General features: G+C 42.4%; 1 protein-coding gene across 1 annotated transcript; it reads left to right on the top strand.

The window, feature by feature from the left end:
- Positions 1-220: 220 nt before the first annotated feature.
- ISCA1 (iron-sulfur cluster assembly 1) lies at positions 221-16,985 on the top strand (the record flags this gene model as incomplete). The annotated part of the gene is made up of 4 exons (XM_017859913.1): positions 221-505; positions 9,259-9,312; positions 11,366-11,471; positions 15,352-16,985. Coding segments are annotated over 4 exons (594 nt in total), but the record flags the coding sequence as incomplete, so codon positions are not given.
- Between the last annotated feature and the right edge of the window lie 1,059 nt (positions 16,986-18,044).

Raw genomic sequence — 18,044 nt, 5'->3', positions numbered from 1 at the left:
GACGCTGCACTTTGCCCGGGGGCAGGTGGCGAAGCTACGCGCATCCGGGGTCAGCTCATCCGAGGTAAATGCTCCCGCCCTCCCTCCCGCCAGCTCCCCGACGTCGCACCGACTCCGTCCCCGGCGGTGACGACATTCCTCCCGGGTCCTGCGCCCCGCAGCGTGATAACCCCACGGCAGGCGACCGCGCGCAATCCAGCTGGTAGCACCCCGGCGTTGAGCGGCAAAACCCCGCCCCGAGCGGCTTGCCCCGCCCCCTGCCCGTCACTCACTCAACCCACCCAATAGTGGCGGTGGGGGCGGGGCTAGGCCTGAGGGAGCCGTGCGCCGAAGCTTGTGGCGTCAATGCGCCCGCCGTGTCCATGGAGAGAGGCTGAGGTGGCCGATCTCCGGCCCGAGGCACCGGGGCGCCGGGACGGCGAAGATGTCGGCTTCCTTAGTCCGGGCAACTGTCCGGGCTGTGAGCAAGAGGAAGCTGCAGCCCACCCGGGCAGCCCTCACCCTGGTGAGTGCTCGCGGTGCGCGGTGGGGCCCGTGACATTGCCCGTGTCCGCCCCGTGCAAGGGGAGGTCACTGCGGTCGGGAGCAGGGCCGCAGGGGCGCGGACACGTCAGACCTCGGGGCTGCCCCGACCTGCAGCACAGCCTCGCCGCCCCTTCCCCTTCGGCCCCTCTTTGCAACGATAAACAAGTCCCGGGCGGGGCTGCTCCCTGGTCCCCGGAAACTACGTTTCCCGGCAGGCCGCGCGGCAACCGCGTGCGGGCCGGAGGGGAGCCCGGGGCTGGGCGTCCCCGGGGGCCGATCGCTTCCACGCTCCAGTGGGCCTTCGCTGTTCGGCCCCTCCGGTTGACCAGAGGCTGAACGTGCCCGGTGCCGGGGGTGCCCGATGGTGGCCCAGAGTCCTATCCTGGAGGTGCGTGGGGTGGGGAGGGACGAGGTTTGCCGAAGGACCGCTGTGTCAGGGCGACAGCGTTCGCAGAGGGCGAGCACAGCGGCAACAAAGCCCCCTGCTGCTGCCGAGGTCACGGCCGCGCCGCGCAAAGCGTTACTTACCGGTGTCCTGGGTGTTTGAGGCCTTTGAAACTCCCTCTGTGCCTCCAGCAAGCCTAGGCTCTTAGGACAAAAGATGATTTCCCGGAGTGAGTTTAAAGCGTTTTCTGGGTGAAAGGTCAAACACTCAGGGCACCAGAGTACAGCCATTGATTACTTAGAGGATTCAGTGAGCTCGGTGTTCCAGCCGCACCGTGCAGTTTTTTAGTGGAAGGAAAATCCAATAACATAAAATTAGCCCCTTTAAAGGGTTCGGTGCCATTTAAGACATTCACAGTGTCGTGCAACCATCACTTCTATCTAGTTCCAAAATATTTTCACCCCAAAAGAAAAACTTATGATCACGTTCCTACATACACTCCCCTCTTAGTTAAGGAGACGACTTCATGCAACCATTGACTTAGAGACTGGAAAAAAAGCGATTTAAATTGATTCATGGATTCTTTTGCATGTAATGCCAAAAGGGCCTATTACCAGAAAATAAGTTTGTAGCAAAGTAGAAGAAAATTGTGATCAAGTGAGAGAATTTATTTTTATAATCAATTTTTTAGGCCTTTGATGTTACTCTGATTATATATGGTACTACTAGTGTACTGATTACATATCATTCTATATTACCTCTTTTCTGTAGGAGCAAGCAAATTTTCATACACCATGGGATGTAGAATTAAACAAGGTTTTAAGAACTAGAGGGCACAACTCCATTCTTTGTGTCTCTTTCAATCTCAGTAAGAGTTATTCAGAATTCTTCTACTGGTAATGGTAGATCCGGGAAGAGCCAGAAGGTTCAGGAACAGTTTTTGCCTTCTATTTTTTGCTTTTTAGCAACCCTATTAACTGATTTTTTTTTTTTTTTTTTTTTTTTTTTTTTTTTTTTTTTGGAGACAGGGTCTCACTTTGTCTCCCAGGCTGTAGTTCAGTGGTGCAATCCTGGCACACTACAGCCTCAACCTCCTGGGTCCAAGCGATCCTCCCACCTCAGGCTCCCAAGTCTCTGGGACCACCGCTGTGCACCATCATGCATGCACCTAGGGTCTCCCTGAGTTGGCCAGGCTGGTCTCAAACTCCTGGGCTCAAGCAGTCCACCAGCTCAGGCTCCCAGTGTGCAGGGATTACAGGTGTGAGCCACCATGCCTGGCCCTGATGTCTTTCTCCATCACCATTTGACATGTTACCTTTTCCTTCAGAATTTCTTTTTTTTTTGTTTTGTTTTGTTTTTTTGAGACGGTGTCTCGCTAGGTCCCCGGGCTGGAGTGCCGTGGTGTGATCTGGGCTCACTGCAACCTCCACCTCCTGAGTTCAAGCAACTCTGCCTCAGCCTCCCGAGTAGCTGGGATTACAGACGTCCACCACCATGCCTGGCTTATTTATTTATTTATTTATTTATTTATTTATTTTGTATTTTTAGTAGAGATGGGGTTTCACCATCCTGACCAGGCTGGTGTTGGACTTCTGACCTCGTGATCCACCCACCTCAACCTCCCAAAGTGCTGGGATCACAGGCATGAGCCACGGTGCCCGGCCCTTCCTTCAGGACTTCTGAGTCAGTCCCTTCCTCTCCATTCCTAGTCATTTAGAAAGATCTGCTGTGTTTCAGGACAAATGAATGAGTTATACAGTTCCCAGCCTACAGGGACACAGTCGCAGGCCAAGCCTTTGCCACCTCTTTGGTCTCTCTCCACACTTGCTCCCCTCTGCTTCAGTACATGTTATCATAGCAGTTCTCAGTTCACAGGGTTGCCGTGTTGCCTGACTCAGCTGTTCTGGTTAACTTGCAGGAGTCTACTGTCTGAACTCTGTCGTCCTACTTACAGTACGGCTGACTTGAGAAGCTCTTTTCTCTGTGGTCTTAGAAGCTGTACCAGAGAGAAGGCACATCAGTGCTGTTTTCCGCACAGTCTGTGTTGGTGGGCTTGCAGTCATTTTAGTTCCAGCATTCGTGCCCTAGTCAGGACACTATGACATGTATTGCTCTTTGTGCATAGTTTAACATCAGCATGTATCATCAAGTGCAAAAATATTGATGCAGTCAAAGGCCTAATGAGTGGAGACAGATAAGAGCAAACAAAAGTATACGTAATTTAGTAAAACTGATCGGAAGAGATAAATGTTACTTGGGTCTAATAAGTGGAGACAGATAAGAACAAACAAAAGTATACCTAATTCAGTAAAACTGATCAGAAGGGATACATGTTACCTGGATATATAAATTTTTATATTAGTAATTTGACATGTTGCAACATTTGAAAAGTGCTGTGTCTGTGGATTCTACCAGATGTCAGCAAAAGGCTAGGAAAAGTAATTGATAATATAACACAGTTCAGTGCTGTCAGTATCAGATTATCTACATCTTCCCTATTTGCCTACATATCTAGAAATTGACAAGTGGAATTGAACTTGCAGGAGCCAGATGTGATTAAAGAATTGAAGAGTAAATGCTGCCCTGCTTGCAGACAGATTTATTTCCATCATTGTACAAGTCAGAGCAACCCTAATTTGTAGGTTTGGGGTGGGTCACAGCTGTGCATTAAAACTCAACCAAGTTCTGTGAGAGAATGATGATGCTGTGAGAGAATGATGATGCACAGCCACGATCATTCTTGATGAATTCATTGTGTACAGAAGGTGCCTTAGGGCTTCACTTTCTATTGGAGTCCAGTTGAGAAGCTAGGAAATGCTTAATGCTCAGTAAGGAAGTGTGTGTTAGTTCACTGAACTAGAACCAGGAGTCCTTTTGAACAGTGACCAAGCACTAAGATTTCTGTCCGAAGGCAATTTGGGAAATACTACACAAGAAGCACTGGAAGTAGCCTAGCAATCTAACAGTGAAAGAATGGTTAAGTACATGAGAATAGATCTTGTTGGTGAAGGATGTAGTCTCTGTAAATTATGATTTTTTTAAGTTTTAGAGTGAAGGGGTGGCCTGCCCCTCCACACTTGTGGGTGTTTCTCGTTAGGTGGAAACGAAAGACTTGAGAAAAGGAATAAAACAGAGACAAAGTGTAGAGAAAGAAAAGCGGGGCCCAGGGGACCGACGCTCAGCTTACAGAGGACCCACGCCGCCACCGGCCTCTGAGTTCCCTTAGTATTTATTGAGAATTATCTTAGTCATTAAAAGGATAAGGGAGTGGCTGGACAATAGGATTATTGTAGGGAGGAAATCGGCAGTAAGACATATGAAAAAATCCTTGTAATATGACTAAGTTTAAAGGAAAATGCTGTGCCACATCTCCATAAACCTTTTAGCAGTATTGCTCCAGCAAGTCCCACCTTATTCCTAAAGGCGGTTTCTCCTCACTCAGTAAACAAGGCACACAATGGGTATTACCCGGAGATGTTCCATTGCCCAGGGAGGGGCAGGAGACAAATGTTTTTCTCTTTCTTGAGATTTAAGAGAATGGTGATGACTTTTAACCACAAGCAGCCTTTAGGCACTTGTTTAACAAAGCACATTCTGCACAGCCCAAAATCCTTTTAACCTTAAATCACCTTCGCACATGTCTCTTGCAAGGACAAAGTTGAAGGTAAGGTCACAGATTAACAGCATCTCAAGTACAGAACTAAATGGAGTCTTTTATGTCTACTTCCTTCTATATAGACATGGTAACAAGCTGATCTCTCGTTCTTTTCCCCACATTAGAGTTGTAACTCTTCATTCTTTGACTTATGCTGTGCACGTTATTTAATCTTTAATACCTAAATCACAATAGCAGGAATAAAAAGATGATACATTTAAACCATTAAACACTTAGAAGGTGTTCAGTAAATGGTGAATATATTTTTATTACCATGTATGAAATGAAAAAAAATTGTTAAATTGTTTAAATGGAGGCTACAAAATTATGTATATATGCCATAATTACAAACCTTTTTCTTTTTAGAGACAGGATCTTCCTCTGTCACCCAGGCTCATATGCAGTGGCATGATCATGGCTCACTGCAGCCTCAAACTCTGGGCTCAAGCAATCCTTTCACCTCAGCCTCCCAAGTAACTGGGACTACAGGCACATGTCACCATGCCTGCTAATTTTTTTTTTTTAATTAAATTTTTTTAAAATTTATTGTAGAGACAGGGTCTTGCTCTGTTGCCCAGGCTGGTCTCAAACTCCTGGCCTGAAGCCATCCTCCCACCTTGGTCTCCCAAAGTGCTGGCATTACAGGCATGAGCCACCACACCTGGCCTACAAATATATATGTGTGTGTGTGTGTGTGTGTGTGTATATAAAATATTTGTATATTATATGTGTTTTGGGTGTGTGTATACACACATACACAAATAACAAAAGACAAAAGAAAAACAACACTCTAATGCCAGCCATGGCTGTTAAACAATGGGTTTAATAAAATACACTATACTTGTTCACTGGCTCTCTTTATTTACCGTCTTTTGTTCCCCCAGAAAATTGATATTTGACATTAAAATGCCATGTTTGTAATGAAATTAAAATAAGTTGTTGGCACGTGTTTAGTACGCATAATCACAGAGTTAACTTTGGGTTTTAATTTAATTTTGTTTTCTTAAACAGCAAAAAATGAAATTTGCCTGGGGAGTTACTTAAAGAAATACAGGATTGAGAATGAAAAGTTTCCTACAAGGATTAGAAAGTGTATTGCTATGAAGTAGTGATAAAACATTCATCTACAGTGCCTTTTCCCATAATTTTAACAGCAGAAACATCTTGGAAATATTTATGTTTTTTAATTAGGCCAAAATATCTTACCTCAAAGATAACCTCTTACTTTAAGTCATATTCCTGTGATTTGCATTCAGGAAGCTCTTAAATTTTAAAACATGGGCCAAGTCTCAGGTAAGCTATAGTCATTAATAGTACATAAATTTCTTGAGAATTACATGTTTCTTAGTACTGGGAAGTGCACTGGTACTGGCGTTCTGCCAGGCCCTGCAGCATGCTGTGTAGTTGAAGATTTTATGCTGTTTCCCTCATGAATTTTCCCTAAGCACAAAGGTGCCAGAGTATGTAGACTTAAAGCAGGGTAGGATTCTCAGCCTCTCCCTGATACTGAGACACAGAAAGTACTTTTTATAGCTCAATTTTTTTTAAGTCCCAGCTGTTCCCTGTTTAACGACTCTCACTGGTTCTGAAAATCAGATCAGTCACTTTGAAAGTCGTAAGAACCTTTTCCCTTGGTTGAGTACTCACCTGGGTTATCCATCATTAGTAACACCCTCCCAATGAAGTAGGTTTGGTTTTGATCTGAGACAGGAAAATTAAGACACATGTTTAGTTCCTGTAACAGCAGCTTCCCAGGCACACAGGTTCCTGTTGAATGTTACTTTTCCCTTAAAGAGCCCTTCAGTATAAGATGTAAACATGAGCAACTTTGTGATAAGTAGACCAATCCACACGAATTGCTTTCATTTACTGTATTTAAGTGTTTCCTGCTAAGAGTTGAGAAAATAAGAAAATAGATGACTTTGTAAAACCAAATTAGATAATTTAGAAAATCACTTGGAGATAAAAAAAAATTATATATTTGGGGCTGGTAAACGGAGTAGTGTGACAGACATGTTTGTTTTGTTTAGATCATGCAACGGTGTGGCAGTCTGTGCCTTTGATCTACTCACATTAAATCAAGACCACGTTTAAGATTTTAGTTCCAGCAGGTATTTTCCATGGCTATGCTTTTTGTTTTTTGTTTTTTTGGAGACAGAGTCTCACTCTGTTTCCCAGGCTGGAGTGCAGCAGCAGGATCTCGGCTTACTGCAACCTCCGCCTCCCGGGTTCAAGCGATTCTCGTGCCTCAGCCTCCTGAGTAGCTGGGATTACAGGCACGTGCCACCATCCTCAGCTAATTTTTGTATTTTTAATAGGGATGGGTTTTCACCATGTTGGCCAGGCTGGTCTCAAACTCCTGACCTCAAGTGATCCTTCCACCTCAGCCTCCCAAAATGCTGGGAATATAGGCATGAGCCACCACGCCCAGCCAAACTATGCCTTTTTAAAAGAAACTTACAGAAAGCTATTTTTATTTGACAGTAAATGATTAATTTCTTCAGCATGCACACAGGAAAATATTGTGAAAATTTACAAGTGGTTGATAAGAAAGCTAGCTTTTATTGACAGTCATTTAGAACGGGGGTCCCCAGTCCCTGTGGTACAGACTGGTACTGGTCCATGGCCTGTTAGGAACAGGGCCTCACAGCAGAAGGTGAGAGCAGCGGACTAGCCAAGCATTACCACCTAAGCAAGCTCCACCTCCCGTCAGATCATCAGCGGCATTAGAATCTCATAGGAGTGTCAACCCTAGTGTGAACTGCAGGTGTGAGAAGCTAGTTTGTGTGCTCCTTATGAGAATAATGCCTGATGATCTGTCACTGTCTCCCATCACCCCTAGATGGGACCATCTAGTTGCAGAAAAACAAGCCCAGGGCCCCCACTGATTGTACATTTTGATGAGTTGTATAATTATTTCATTATATATTACAATATAATAATAGAAATAAAGTGCACAATAAATGTAGTGCACTTGAATCATCCAGAAGCCATTCCCCTTATCCGTGGGAAAATTGTCTTCCTCGAAACCAGTCCTTGATGCCAAAAACATTTGGGACCACTGATTTAGAAGGGTAATGAGCACTTTTAAAATAATAACTATTTTATAACTATTTAAAGTTGGTATTCTGTGACTCAAAAAACAAAAACAAAACCATAATCCTGCTCTTTCCGTTTTCTCCTTCCGCCCTGCGTTGTAGGACTGCTTGCCTCCTTTTCTGATAGAACCATGGGAAAAGGCCTTTAGAGGCCACCTACTGGCAGTGGTTTGTTTGTTTACAGTGACATGCAATAAGAAATGTGTATACACAGATAGTATATATTAATAACTGAATTAAAAGTTTTACTAAACAGTATTCACTTTAAGTGCAGTGCATTGTTTTCTATTTTAAATTTTTAAGACATGTTGGTCTTCACATTCTTAATTACTTTCATGCCCTTCTAAACTGGGTCTATACTGTGTTTAAACGTGCTCATCTAGCTGAACGCCCACCCCGACAGGGCAGGAGAGTACACTCTAGGGCCATCCATTGGGCTGGCTCCTCCAGGTGTCCGTCCTGGCCTCAGTTTACTACCAAGTCTTAGGTCGTAATATCTAGACTTTGAGACTTCAGAAGCAGTCTCAACGACTTGACTATACAGTAAAATGTCAGTACAAAGAACTGAAGGGCCTGCAGAGCACTGCCAGCTAGAGGAGCTGATAAAGTAGGAGGGACACACGTAATCTCTTCATTATGATGTACTCTCATCATCATCATAATGCTTGGCTTTTTTGTGCCTGACTATCCTGAATGCTTTTCATGAGTTTAAATATTTAATCCTCGCAAGAATCCTGAGGTGGAGAAACTATTATCCCTGTTTCATCAGGGTGACTACCCTGGAGGCCCAGCTAGGAAGTGGGCCAGGAATGCTGGAGAACAGCCTCCTTCCCAAGGAAGTGGAGTTGGTAATGGCGACCTGTTTCACACAAACTCTGATGCCTTTCTCATTTTGAGGTCCACTGAGCTATGTGAAACAGCATTTCTCCTGGGAAACAGCTCCTCCTTGTTCTTATTTCTGTTATTGACTAGCTTAGTTTTCTTCATCTAGATCTCCTGAGATGCTGGTTTAATCCACGTTGGAAAAAATCGGTGTGAGCATTTGGTGGGACTGGTACAAGAAGCACACCCTGGGTTATTTTGTGCTGGTAACACTGTTTCCTCAAGCTATGCATTTTGATGGTTTAGAAATAGATTGTGAGTAAGAAAAAAAAAAAGCGTAGGACGAATAATCAACAGGAAAAACACCTGAAGGTTGGCCTTCCCAGTGAGATATTTGATTCCTTCATTGGCTCTTTGTCGTAGGCAACATGCTGGTTGCTGGGCATAGAGTTGGTGCACAAAATAGATGCTGCCCAGAAAAATAGCATTTGTGATATGAGTGAATAGCACCTTAGAGAGAAGGACAGGGAACCAACCTGAACTGAGGAGCAAGATTAAAAGGATGTTGCTAGCAGATATTTTTTAAAATAAAGAGGGTATTTTGAATTCAGTATAGTTAGTGTATTTCTATATAAAGTCCATAAGGTAACCTGGGAAGAATGGAACATAAAGTTGTCACATGAATTTGCTAAAAACAGACTTACGAAGACTGATAAATAAGAGGCTTTGAAGAACAAGTTTTGTAGCTAAAAACATCATTTTCTTTTTTTCAGACACCTTCAGCAGTAAACAAGATAAAACAACTTCTTAAAGATAAGCCTGAGCATGTAAGTAAAACCAGTTAATGATTCAGTAAAACCCAAAGCTGTATTTCAAAGTAAATTTATCCTGTGATACACAGTATTATTTCATTTAGGGGTTTTATTTAAAAGGTAAAATATACTCAGGATTTTTTAAAAATTCAAATAATACAAAAGGGCATTTAACTAAAAGGAAGTCATTCTTTCTTCCAAGGAGCAACCTCTTTGGTGCCCTTCCAGGAGTAATGTATACATTTGAAGTGGCTGGACCTGATTTTCTCAGCCTCCTCACAGTTGACACTTGAGGACAGATTGTAGAATGTTTGACAGCATCTCTGGCCTCTGTCCACTAGATACCAGTAGTAACCCTTCTTTGCCACAACAAAGAATCCACATATGTGGAACCCACCGATACGGAAAGGTGACTGTATGTATAGAGTAAAAGTATTGTGAGTACTGTTTCACCAGCAGTTCCTGATTCTACAAAGCTTTGGTTGCCACAACCAAAGATGTCTCCCTGAGGGCAACCACTGGCCTAGACTGGGCTTGTTATTCTTGTGTGTGTCTCTTCCTACCATAAATGTTTTCATTACACTTTGCTTTTTACCCTTAATAATGTGGCTTGAAGATATTTCCATATCATTGTGTAATGATCTGCCTCCCTTTCTTGCCTGCATGTAGAGTACATTCCATTGAACAAGTTCGATTTCTTTAACCAGTGCCCATGTTAAAGGGTCGTTTTCATTCAGTGCTGCCACAAACACCGTTCAGCAACTATTTAGTGGCTGCAGTGTGTCAGGCTCATTGTTCTAGACCTGTAAGCATGGCTTAGTTCACCTACATAGGATCCATTCCTATATATAGAATTGTTGAGCTAGGAGTGTGTGTATCATCTTAATTGTACGTTGTTAGTTGCTGATGGAATGCTGTAAATCATTTCAAGTAATGGACTATCAATATTTAATAATTAGACTGTGGAGTGATATCTGGTTTCTGTTGTTAACCTACGTTAGAATGTAATGGAAGTTCTCAAACCTGCCTTTTAAAATTATTAAATTTCAGAGGATATCAGTGTTCTGATTCAATTTGGATAGACCAATGACTAGAGTACAAATTGGCCTAATGAAACAAGAATTTAGCTTTGCAGAATCAGGAACTGCTGGTGAAATAGTACTTACAATACTTTTACTGTATACAGTCACCTCTCCGTATCTGTGGGTTCGGCATACATGGATTCAGTCAACCACAGGTCAAAAATATTTGGGAAAAAAATAGAAGGTTGCATCTGTATTAAACATGTACAGACTTTTATTCTCCAAACAATACAGTATAACAACTATTTATGTAGCATTACATTATTAGGTATTCAAGTCATCCAGAAGTTATTTAAAGGACATGGGAAGATGTGTATAAGTTATATACAAATACTGTGCCATTTGCATAAGGGACTTGAGTGTCTGCAGATTTTTGTATACTCAGGTAGTCCTGGAACCAATTTTCCACACATACTGCGGGATGACTATTTAAATGACTATTTAAATGAAAAAGCAGATCAGCCCTAAGACCGAGAACTCAGGTAGATATTGTTTGAAAATTGCATTAATGTAAACATCGATATTTTTAAAGTGCTGTTTGGTCGCTTTTTTAAACTTCTTTTGTCTGTATTGACTGCAGTCTTTTGCTTTCTGGTGTTTGAGACTGTACACAAGTCTGCACTAGAATTCAGATCCCATGTAGAGAGAGGATTGCCAGGTGATGGACTGTGAACCCTGGTGAATCCTAAGGAAACATTTCAGAGTATATCTCACAGAACAAGGTAGAGCAAAAACATTTTAGATAAAGTCCCAGGCTGGACAGGGTGGCTCCTGCCTTGTAATCCCAATGCTTTGAGAGGCCGAGGTGGAAGCGTTGTTTTGAGTCCAGGAGTTCGAGACGAGCCTGGGCTGCATAGTGAGACCCTGTGCTACGAAAAGTAAAAGAAAGTCCATTTTGGTGTGGGGAGGCTACTGTCACTTTATTAGTATAATTGTTTAATCTGTACTACTTTAAAACTAAGTTTATATTTTCACTTCTTTTTCAGGTAGGTGTAAAAGTTGGTGTCCGAACCAGGGGCTGTAATGGCCTTTCTTATACTCTAGAATATACAAAGACAAAAGGAGATTCTGATGAAGAAGTTATTCAAGATGGTGAGTTTTTAACCAACATTTTTTGGGCACGTTGTTTTGCCTAAAATTGTTAGCCTTGCACAGCACAAAGTAAAAAATAAGGATAGTAGCAGGAATTATGTAAATAATGCTCACTGTGTGTGTAGGCGTTGTTTGATGGAATTTCATGTATTAACTGATGTATACACAACGCTGAATGAGGGTGGTACCATATTATCCCTGTTTTTCTGATGAAGAAACTGAGGCACAGAGGGGTTAAATAGTTTAAGGTCATAGTAAGTGGCCTAGTAAAGTTCTTTCCAGAGACTGTGCTCTTAGTAACTAATTGGTAAATTATTCTATAAGCTTGTTTTAACTATGAAAGATCATTGTTATGTCCAAAAGGGAACCAACCTTAAACCTCACAGTGAGCCGAGAGTTTCTGTGTAAGCAGCAGTTTTATATCTGTATCAAATAAGTACAAGTTGGGTATTCCAACCCAAACATCTGAAATCTGAAACACTCCCAAATTCAAAACTTTCAAAGTGGGTGCCAGCATGACACTCAGAGGAACTGCTCATGGGAGCTTTTTGGATTTGGGATGCTCAGGCAGTAAGTATAATGCAGATACAGTCACACATCACTTAACATTGGAGATACATTCGGAGAAATGTGACATTAGACAAATACCCTGGGGTGTACTTACACAAACCCAGATGGCAGAGCCTACCACATGCCTCGGCTAGATGATATAACCTATTGCTCCTAGGCTTCAAACCTGTACTGCATGTGACTGTCCTGAATACTGTGCACAGTTCTAACACAATGGTATTTGTGTAAACATACCTAAACAAAGAAAAAGTGTAGTGAAATTTCACTGTAAAAGATCAAATGTGGTCGGGTATGTTAACACAAGCCTGTTGTCCCAGCTATTCAGGAGATTGAGGCAAGAGGATTCCTTGAGCACAGGAGTTCAAGATTGTAGTGTACTGGCCAGGCGTGGTGGCTCACCCCTGTAATCCCAGCACTTTGGGAGGCCAAGGTGGATGGATCACGAGGTCAGGAGTTCACGACCAGCCTGGCCAACATGGTGAAACCCCGTCTCTAATGAAAATACAAAAAATTAGCCAGTGTGGTGGCACACACCTGTAGTCCCAGCTACTGGGAGGCTGAGGCAGAAGAATCGCTTGAACCCTGGGAGGCAGAAGTTGCAGTGAGCCGAGACCATGCCATTGCACTCCAGCCTGGGTGACAAAGCGAGACTCCATCTCAAAAAAAAAAAAAGAGAGATTGTAGTGCACTTTGTTCATACCTGTGAATAGCCACTGCCCTTCATCCTGGGCGACATAGCAAGACCTCCGTCTCTTAAAAAAAAAAATGAAGAAGGAGAAGAAAATAAAACACGGTACACCTGTATGTGGCACTTACCATGCATGGAGCTTGCAGGACTGGAAGTTGTCCGTGTGAGTCAGTGAGTGAGTAGGGGAGTGGTCAGTGAATGTGAAAGCCTAGGACAGTACTTTGTAGTACTATAGACCTTATAAACCTTGTACATTTAGTCTTCAGTAATAAATTAACCTTAGTTTACTGAAACTTTTTTACTTTGTAAGCTTTGCGATTTTTTTTAACTTTTTGACTCTTTTGTAATAACATTAACTTGAAACATACATTGTACAAATGTACAAAAATTTTTTATGTCCTTATTCTGTAAGCTTTTCCCTATTTTTCATTTTTTTCTTTCTTCTTCTTTTTTTTTTTCTCTTTATAAACGTTTTAATTAAAAACTAAGACACAAACATGCGTATTAGCTTAGGCCTCCACAGGGTCAGGGTCATCAGTATCCCTGTCTTCCACCTCGTCCTCTCGTCCCATTGCCATCAGGAGCAGTAACACTCATGGAGTTGTCATCTTCTCTGATAACGATGCCTTCTTCTGGATACCTCCTGAAGACCTTCCTTAGGCTGTTTCACAGTTAACTTTTTTTCCTAAGTAGAAGTACGCTCTAAAATAACAATTAAAAGTATAGTATAGTAAATACATAAAGCAGTAACATAACCATTTATTATCATTATCAAGTATTATGCAGTGTGCATAATTGAACATGCTTAGACTTTTATACGACTAGTAGTGCAGGTTTGTTTATACCAGCATCACCACAAACACCTGAGTAATGGGTTGTCTTGTGATATTATGGTGGCTGCAGCATTGCTAGGCAGTAGGAATTTTCAGCTCCATTATAATCCTTTTTTTTTTTTTTTGAGACAGAGTCTCGCTCTCTTGCCCAGGCTGGAGTGCAGTGGTGTGATCTCGGCTTGCTGCTGCGACCTCCGCCTCCCGGGTTCAAGCGATCCTCCCACCTCAGCCTCCCAAGTAGCTGGGATTGTGGCGCCCACCACCATGCCTGGTTCATTTTGTATTTTAGTGGAGCTGTATTATCAACTCATGTTTTGAGGAATCCTGTATTTCCAATTTTATTAAAAACTATTTAATTATAATTAAATTTAATTTATAATTAAAAGTATTTAATTATATTTACCACTGCCCCCTTCTTCCATCCTCTAATCTGTTAAAACCTATCTAAAATAAATAATTTATCTTGTCATTGGAAGTATGCACTTAGCTTGCAGTTCTTACCTCCATGGGAGAATGAGGCCTAGATTCCTAAGTGTGCTTTCTTATTAAACTAAAGTTACTAATCAATAAAGACCTTTTAAAAATATATTATTTTGAAAATTATAACACATTATAAACCTTAAGATTCTCATCTTAAAGAAAAGGTGACTTAATTACATATTGTTTATATTTAGCTAATGGCTCAATTTCTTATAAAGAAGAAAGTTTTTTGTTTTGTTTTGTTTTTTTTGTTTGTTTTTTGAGAGAGTCTTGCTCTCTTACCCAGGCTGGAGAGCAGTGGCACAATTATGGCTCACTGTAGCCTCTGTCTCCCCGGCTCAAGCAATCCTCCCACCTCAGCCTCCTGAGTAGCTGGGACTACAGGCACCCACCACTGTGCCCAGCTAATTTTTGTATTTTTAGTGGAGACAGGGTTTTGCCATGTTTCCCAGACTAGAAAGCTTTCTTAAACTGATTGTATTTGTTGGCTGGGCACTGTGACTCACACCTGTAATCCCAGCACTTTGGGAGGCCAAGGTGGGAGGATTACTTGAGCCCAGGAATGCAAGACCAGCTTGAGCCACATGGTGAAACCCTGACTCTAAAAAAATACAAAAATTAGCTGGTCCTGGTGGTGTGTGCCTGTAATCCTGTGGGAGGATCACTTGAGCCTGGGAGGCGGAGCTTGTGGTGAGCCATGATCATGCTACTGCACTCCAGCCGGGGTGACAGAGCGAGACTCTGTGTCAAAAAAAAGATTGTGTTTACAAAGATGCTGACCTCTACCTGTGTAATTACTAGGGAATAGTACCTGTTTTCCATCCCATAACCAGAAAAAACTATTGTTGTACTGATTGATCTTACTAAAATAGCCCCGTTGTATCGCAGTCCTTTGTATATCTTTAAGCTTAAATCCGTGTATCTAGTGTATAGATGTTATTACAGAATTTTCATAAATTTTTTTTCGTTTCATAAAACTCACTGAGAATATACACTTTCTTCACGTTGCAAACTGGAAAAATGAGTGAAGTGTAGTGAAAGGTAAATTCTCATTTTGCATAAAATTGTCATGGGATACTTACATAAAATTCTCCCCTAATGTGATTGTTTGTGACATAAATTCGTGTGTGGGAAAGAAAGGGCAGACAGGAAACTGAATGCTTAATTCCTTAAGGAAATAATTTAAAATGTTCAAAGCTTCCTGTTTGACTTTTGTTGATAGTCACTATTTAAAGTTCACTTGTGCTTTGAATCAGCGAATTCCATAAGGCTCCTGGCTTTATATGACACATGCTTTCTTTTCCCCAAGGAGTCAGAGTATTCATCGAAAAGAAAGCACAGCTAACACTTTTAGGAACAGAAATGGACTATGTTGAAGACAAATTATCCAGTGAGTTTGTGTTCAATAACCCAAACATCAAAGGGACTTGTGGCTGTGGAGAAAGCTTTAATATTTGAAATCTCAGGACTCTTCTGGCCGTAGGTTCCAGGAAAGCTCGTGGAATCCTTGTTGCTCACTGCAGAAATTGTGTGACTGTCACATGCTGGAAAATAAAGTGATACATCTTGAAAATGAAGCCAGTGTGTTGGATTCCAGAAGAAATGATATTTGTATTCTCTATAGGGGACAGAAAGTGAGAAGCCATCACTCTCTTTGGATCATGTAGGTCTCTTGCATCCTTTGTTTTAGAACCAGTTTCATTAAAGTTGCCTTCCTGGGCACCTGTTTATCCATTTCCTGAACTGTGTGCACTCCTTAGATCGCTATTGAATGGCTTGAACATCCCTCAACATTTCTCCCAACCAGATCGGCGACTCCAAAAATCCGAGACAGGACACCCTGACTGCTGGTAGTAACATGGTAGTGCATTGTTTTTCCCACCCAAACTTAACATAGCCTTTTTATACACTTTTATGAAAAATTTCATTGTCAGATGCCTCATTGCGTACCCTTTAATAGTACCAGGCAAAGATTTTCTTCAACTATAGTACAGATTAGTTCTGAGTGATGGTATCAAGAAGTGAGAAAGACGCCATCCATTTGTTTTTTAATCCATTTCTTTTGCCACCCTATATGTCTGTTCAGAGAGGGGATCTCAAGCTGACTTTGATTCTTTTAGTTGAGGAGTCTCTTAAAGCCACCTAGCCCACCTCCCTCAATTCCCTATGTGAGGGAGCAAAACCCCAGAGAAGCCAAAGGGCTCCTGTCCACTCCAATTCCACAGGCCGGGGAGAGTAGGGACTCGACCCCCCACCCCCTTCCTTGTAGGTGACACACGCTCTGTCCTCTGAGGCAGTCAGTGAAGGCAAATGGTCTGACTTCTCTATGTGGCCAACATTTTGATAGAATTTCTTTATAATTTGATAGAGATTATATTATTTTTATTTTACTTTGGGAAGAATTTTAAAACCTTTTTATGTGAATTACCATCTTGTTTCTTTCACCTTTGAAACAGTGGATTGTAGCAGAGATGTAGCAACCCAGAGTTATGCTTTTGGAATGTGGTCCTCACTGTGCAGGAGAACATGGGGATCCTTTGTTAAAATTCCCAGTGTGCATACACTTCCTGGTTCCTCCGTCCAGTTGCTAAAGTTCTTAGTATTTTAGCCCAACATTTTTATCACCTACTTTTCTTGAAAAGTGTTCCTTTTGTCACTTAGTTACTGATTTTCCTGGGTTTGACATATTAAGTATTCTATGAGATGATATATATGCTTTTTTTGAAAGCTGATTCTCATGAATTCAAAGCTGAGTTCGTTTCTTTTATTCACTAAAGTAGCTGGCACAAAACACATAAACCTAGAGCGGTAGTTTTATGTACATGCTCATGAGTTTGTATCGATAATATAATTGTTGATCCACTCATAATTTGTGCAATACTGTATGTATGTAGACATTGAGTTGTCAATTAAAGAAAATGTGGCCTCTTTGTGATCATAAAATTGCCTTGTTGAGGGGAGAGGGTTTGGGACAGCAGCTGCTAAAACCAATAAAAAAATGACTGTCTTTTCTGCCGAGGCTGCCTGTCACCAGGCGTCTTCTCTGCCTAACACTGTTTCTTCCAGAGTCCGAGCTGCCGATTCTCCACACAGCCCTGGAGAGACCATCTCAGGTGGCTCTCCTCTCCCTGGCTTTGCTAGCCAGGCTTTCCTCCTTGTCCTCCCCCTGTGAGGTCATCCGCCCCCCTGGGCAGCTTCCTCGTGTCCTCAGGACGAGAGCATTATCGCTACCTGGAGCGCTTTTCCCTCTGGCGTCTGAGCTTTTTATAGGAACCTCCTCCAAGAAGGTTCTCAACTGTTCACTCAGGCACAGTAGTGAGCACTGACTCTGTTAGCCCTGAGGTTTCGCAGCTCATTAGAGACAGTCCCAACCTCAGAGAGCTTGAAGCCGGCAAATGAAACACCAACGGAGAGCATCGATGGCCGTGGTAAGTGTTGTGAGCAGCTGGCGGTGATTGCTTCCTCACTGCATGCCTGGAAGTGTTCTAATACACATCATCATCTCAGCGATCTGAGAACGCAGGTCTGACTACTGTCTTTCTCGTAGATAAACCAAAACCCAGCTTAAATAAAATAGCTAAGGTAACACTAAGTGGCCGAGTCAGAATGGCGCCCCGTGCCTATGACTCCAGATGTTGTGCTCCTAGCTGTTAGGCCATACTGCATGTCCTGATGGAACTAACAGAGTGCGCTTCTAAAAAGGTATCCTACAGGTTATGGCCCCTGCACCTAGTTGAGAGATTTGGGGAAGAGGAAAGACAGTGAATGGTACTAAAGAGGGTTGAAAAAACACAGAGGGCATGGTCTCACTCATAGGTGGGAACTAAACAATGAGAACACTTGGACACAGGGAAGGGAACATCACACACCAGGTCCTGTCGTGGGGAGGGGGGTGGGGGAAGGGACAGCATTAGGAGAAATACCTAATGTAAATGATGAGTTAATGGGTGCAGCACACCAACACGGCACATGTATGCATATGTAAGAAAACTGCATGTTGTG

Source organism: Rhinopithecus bieti, unplaced genomic scaffold, assembly GCF_001698545.2.
Source record: "Rhinopithecus bieti isolate Rb0 unplaced genomic scaffold, ASM169854v2 scaffold_51345, whole genome shotgun sequence".
NCBI lineage: Eukaryota > Metazoa > Chordata > Mammalia > Primates > Cercopithecidae > Rhinopithecus > Rhinopithecus bieti.
Note: the sequence above shows the minus strand (reverse complement) of the source record. Positions and strands in the feature narration are given on the sequence as shown.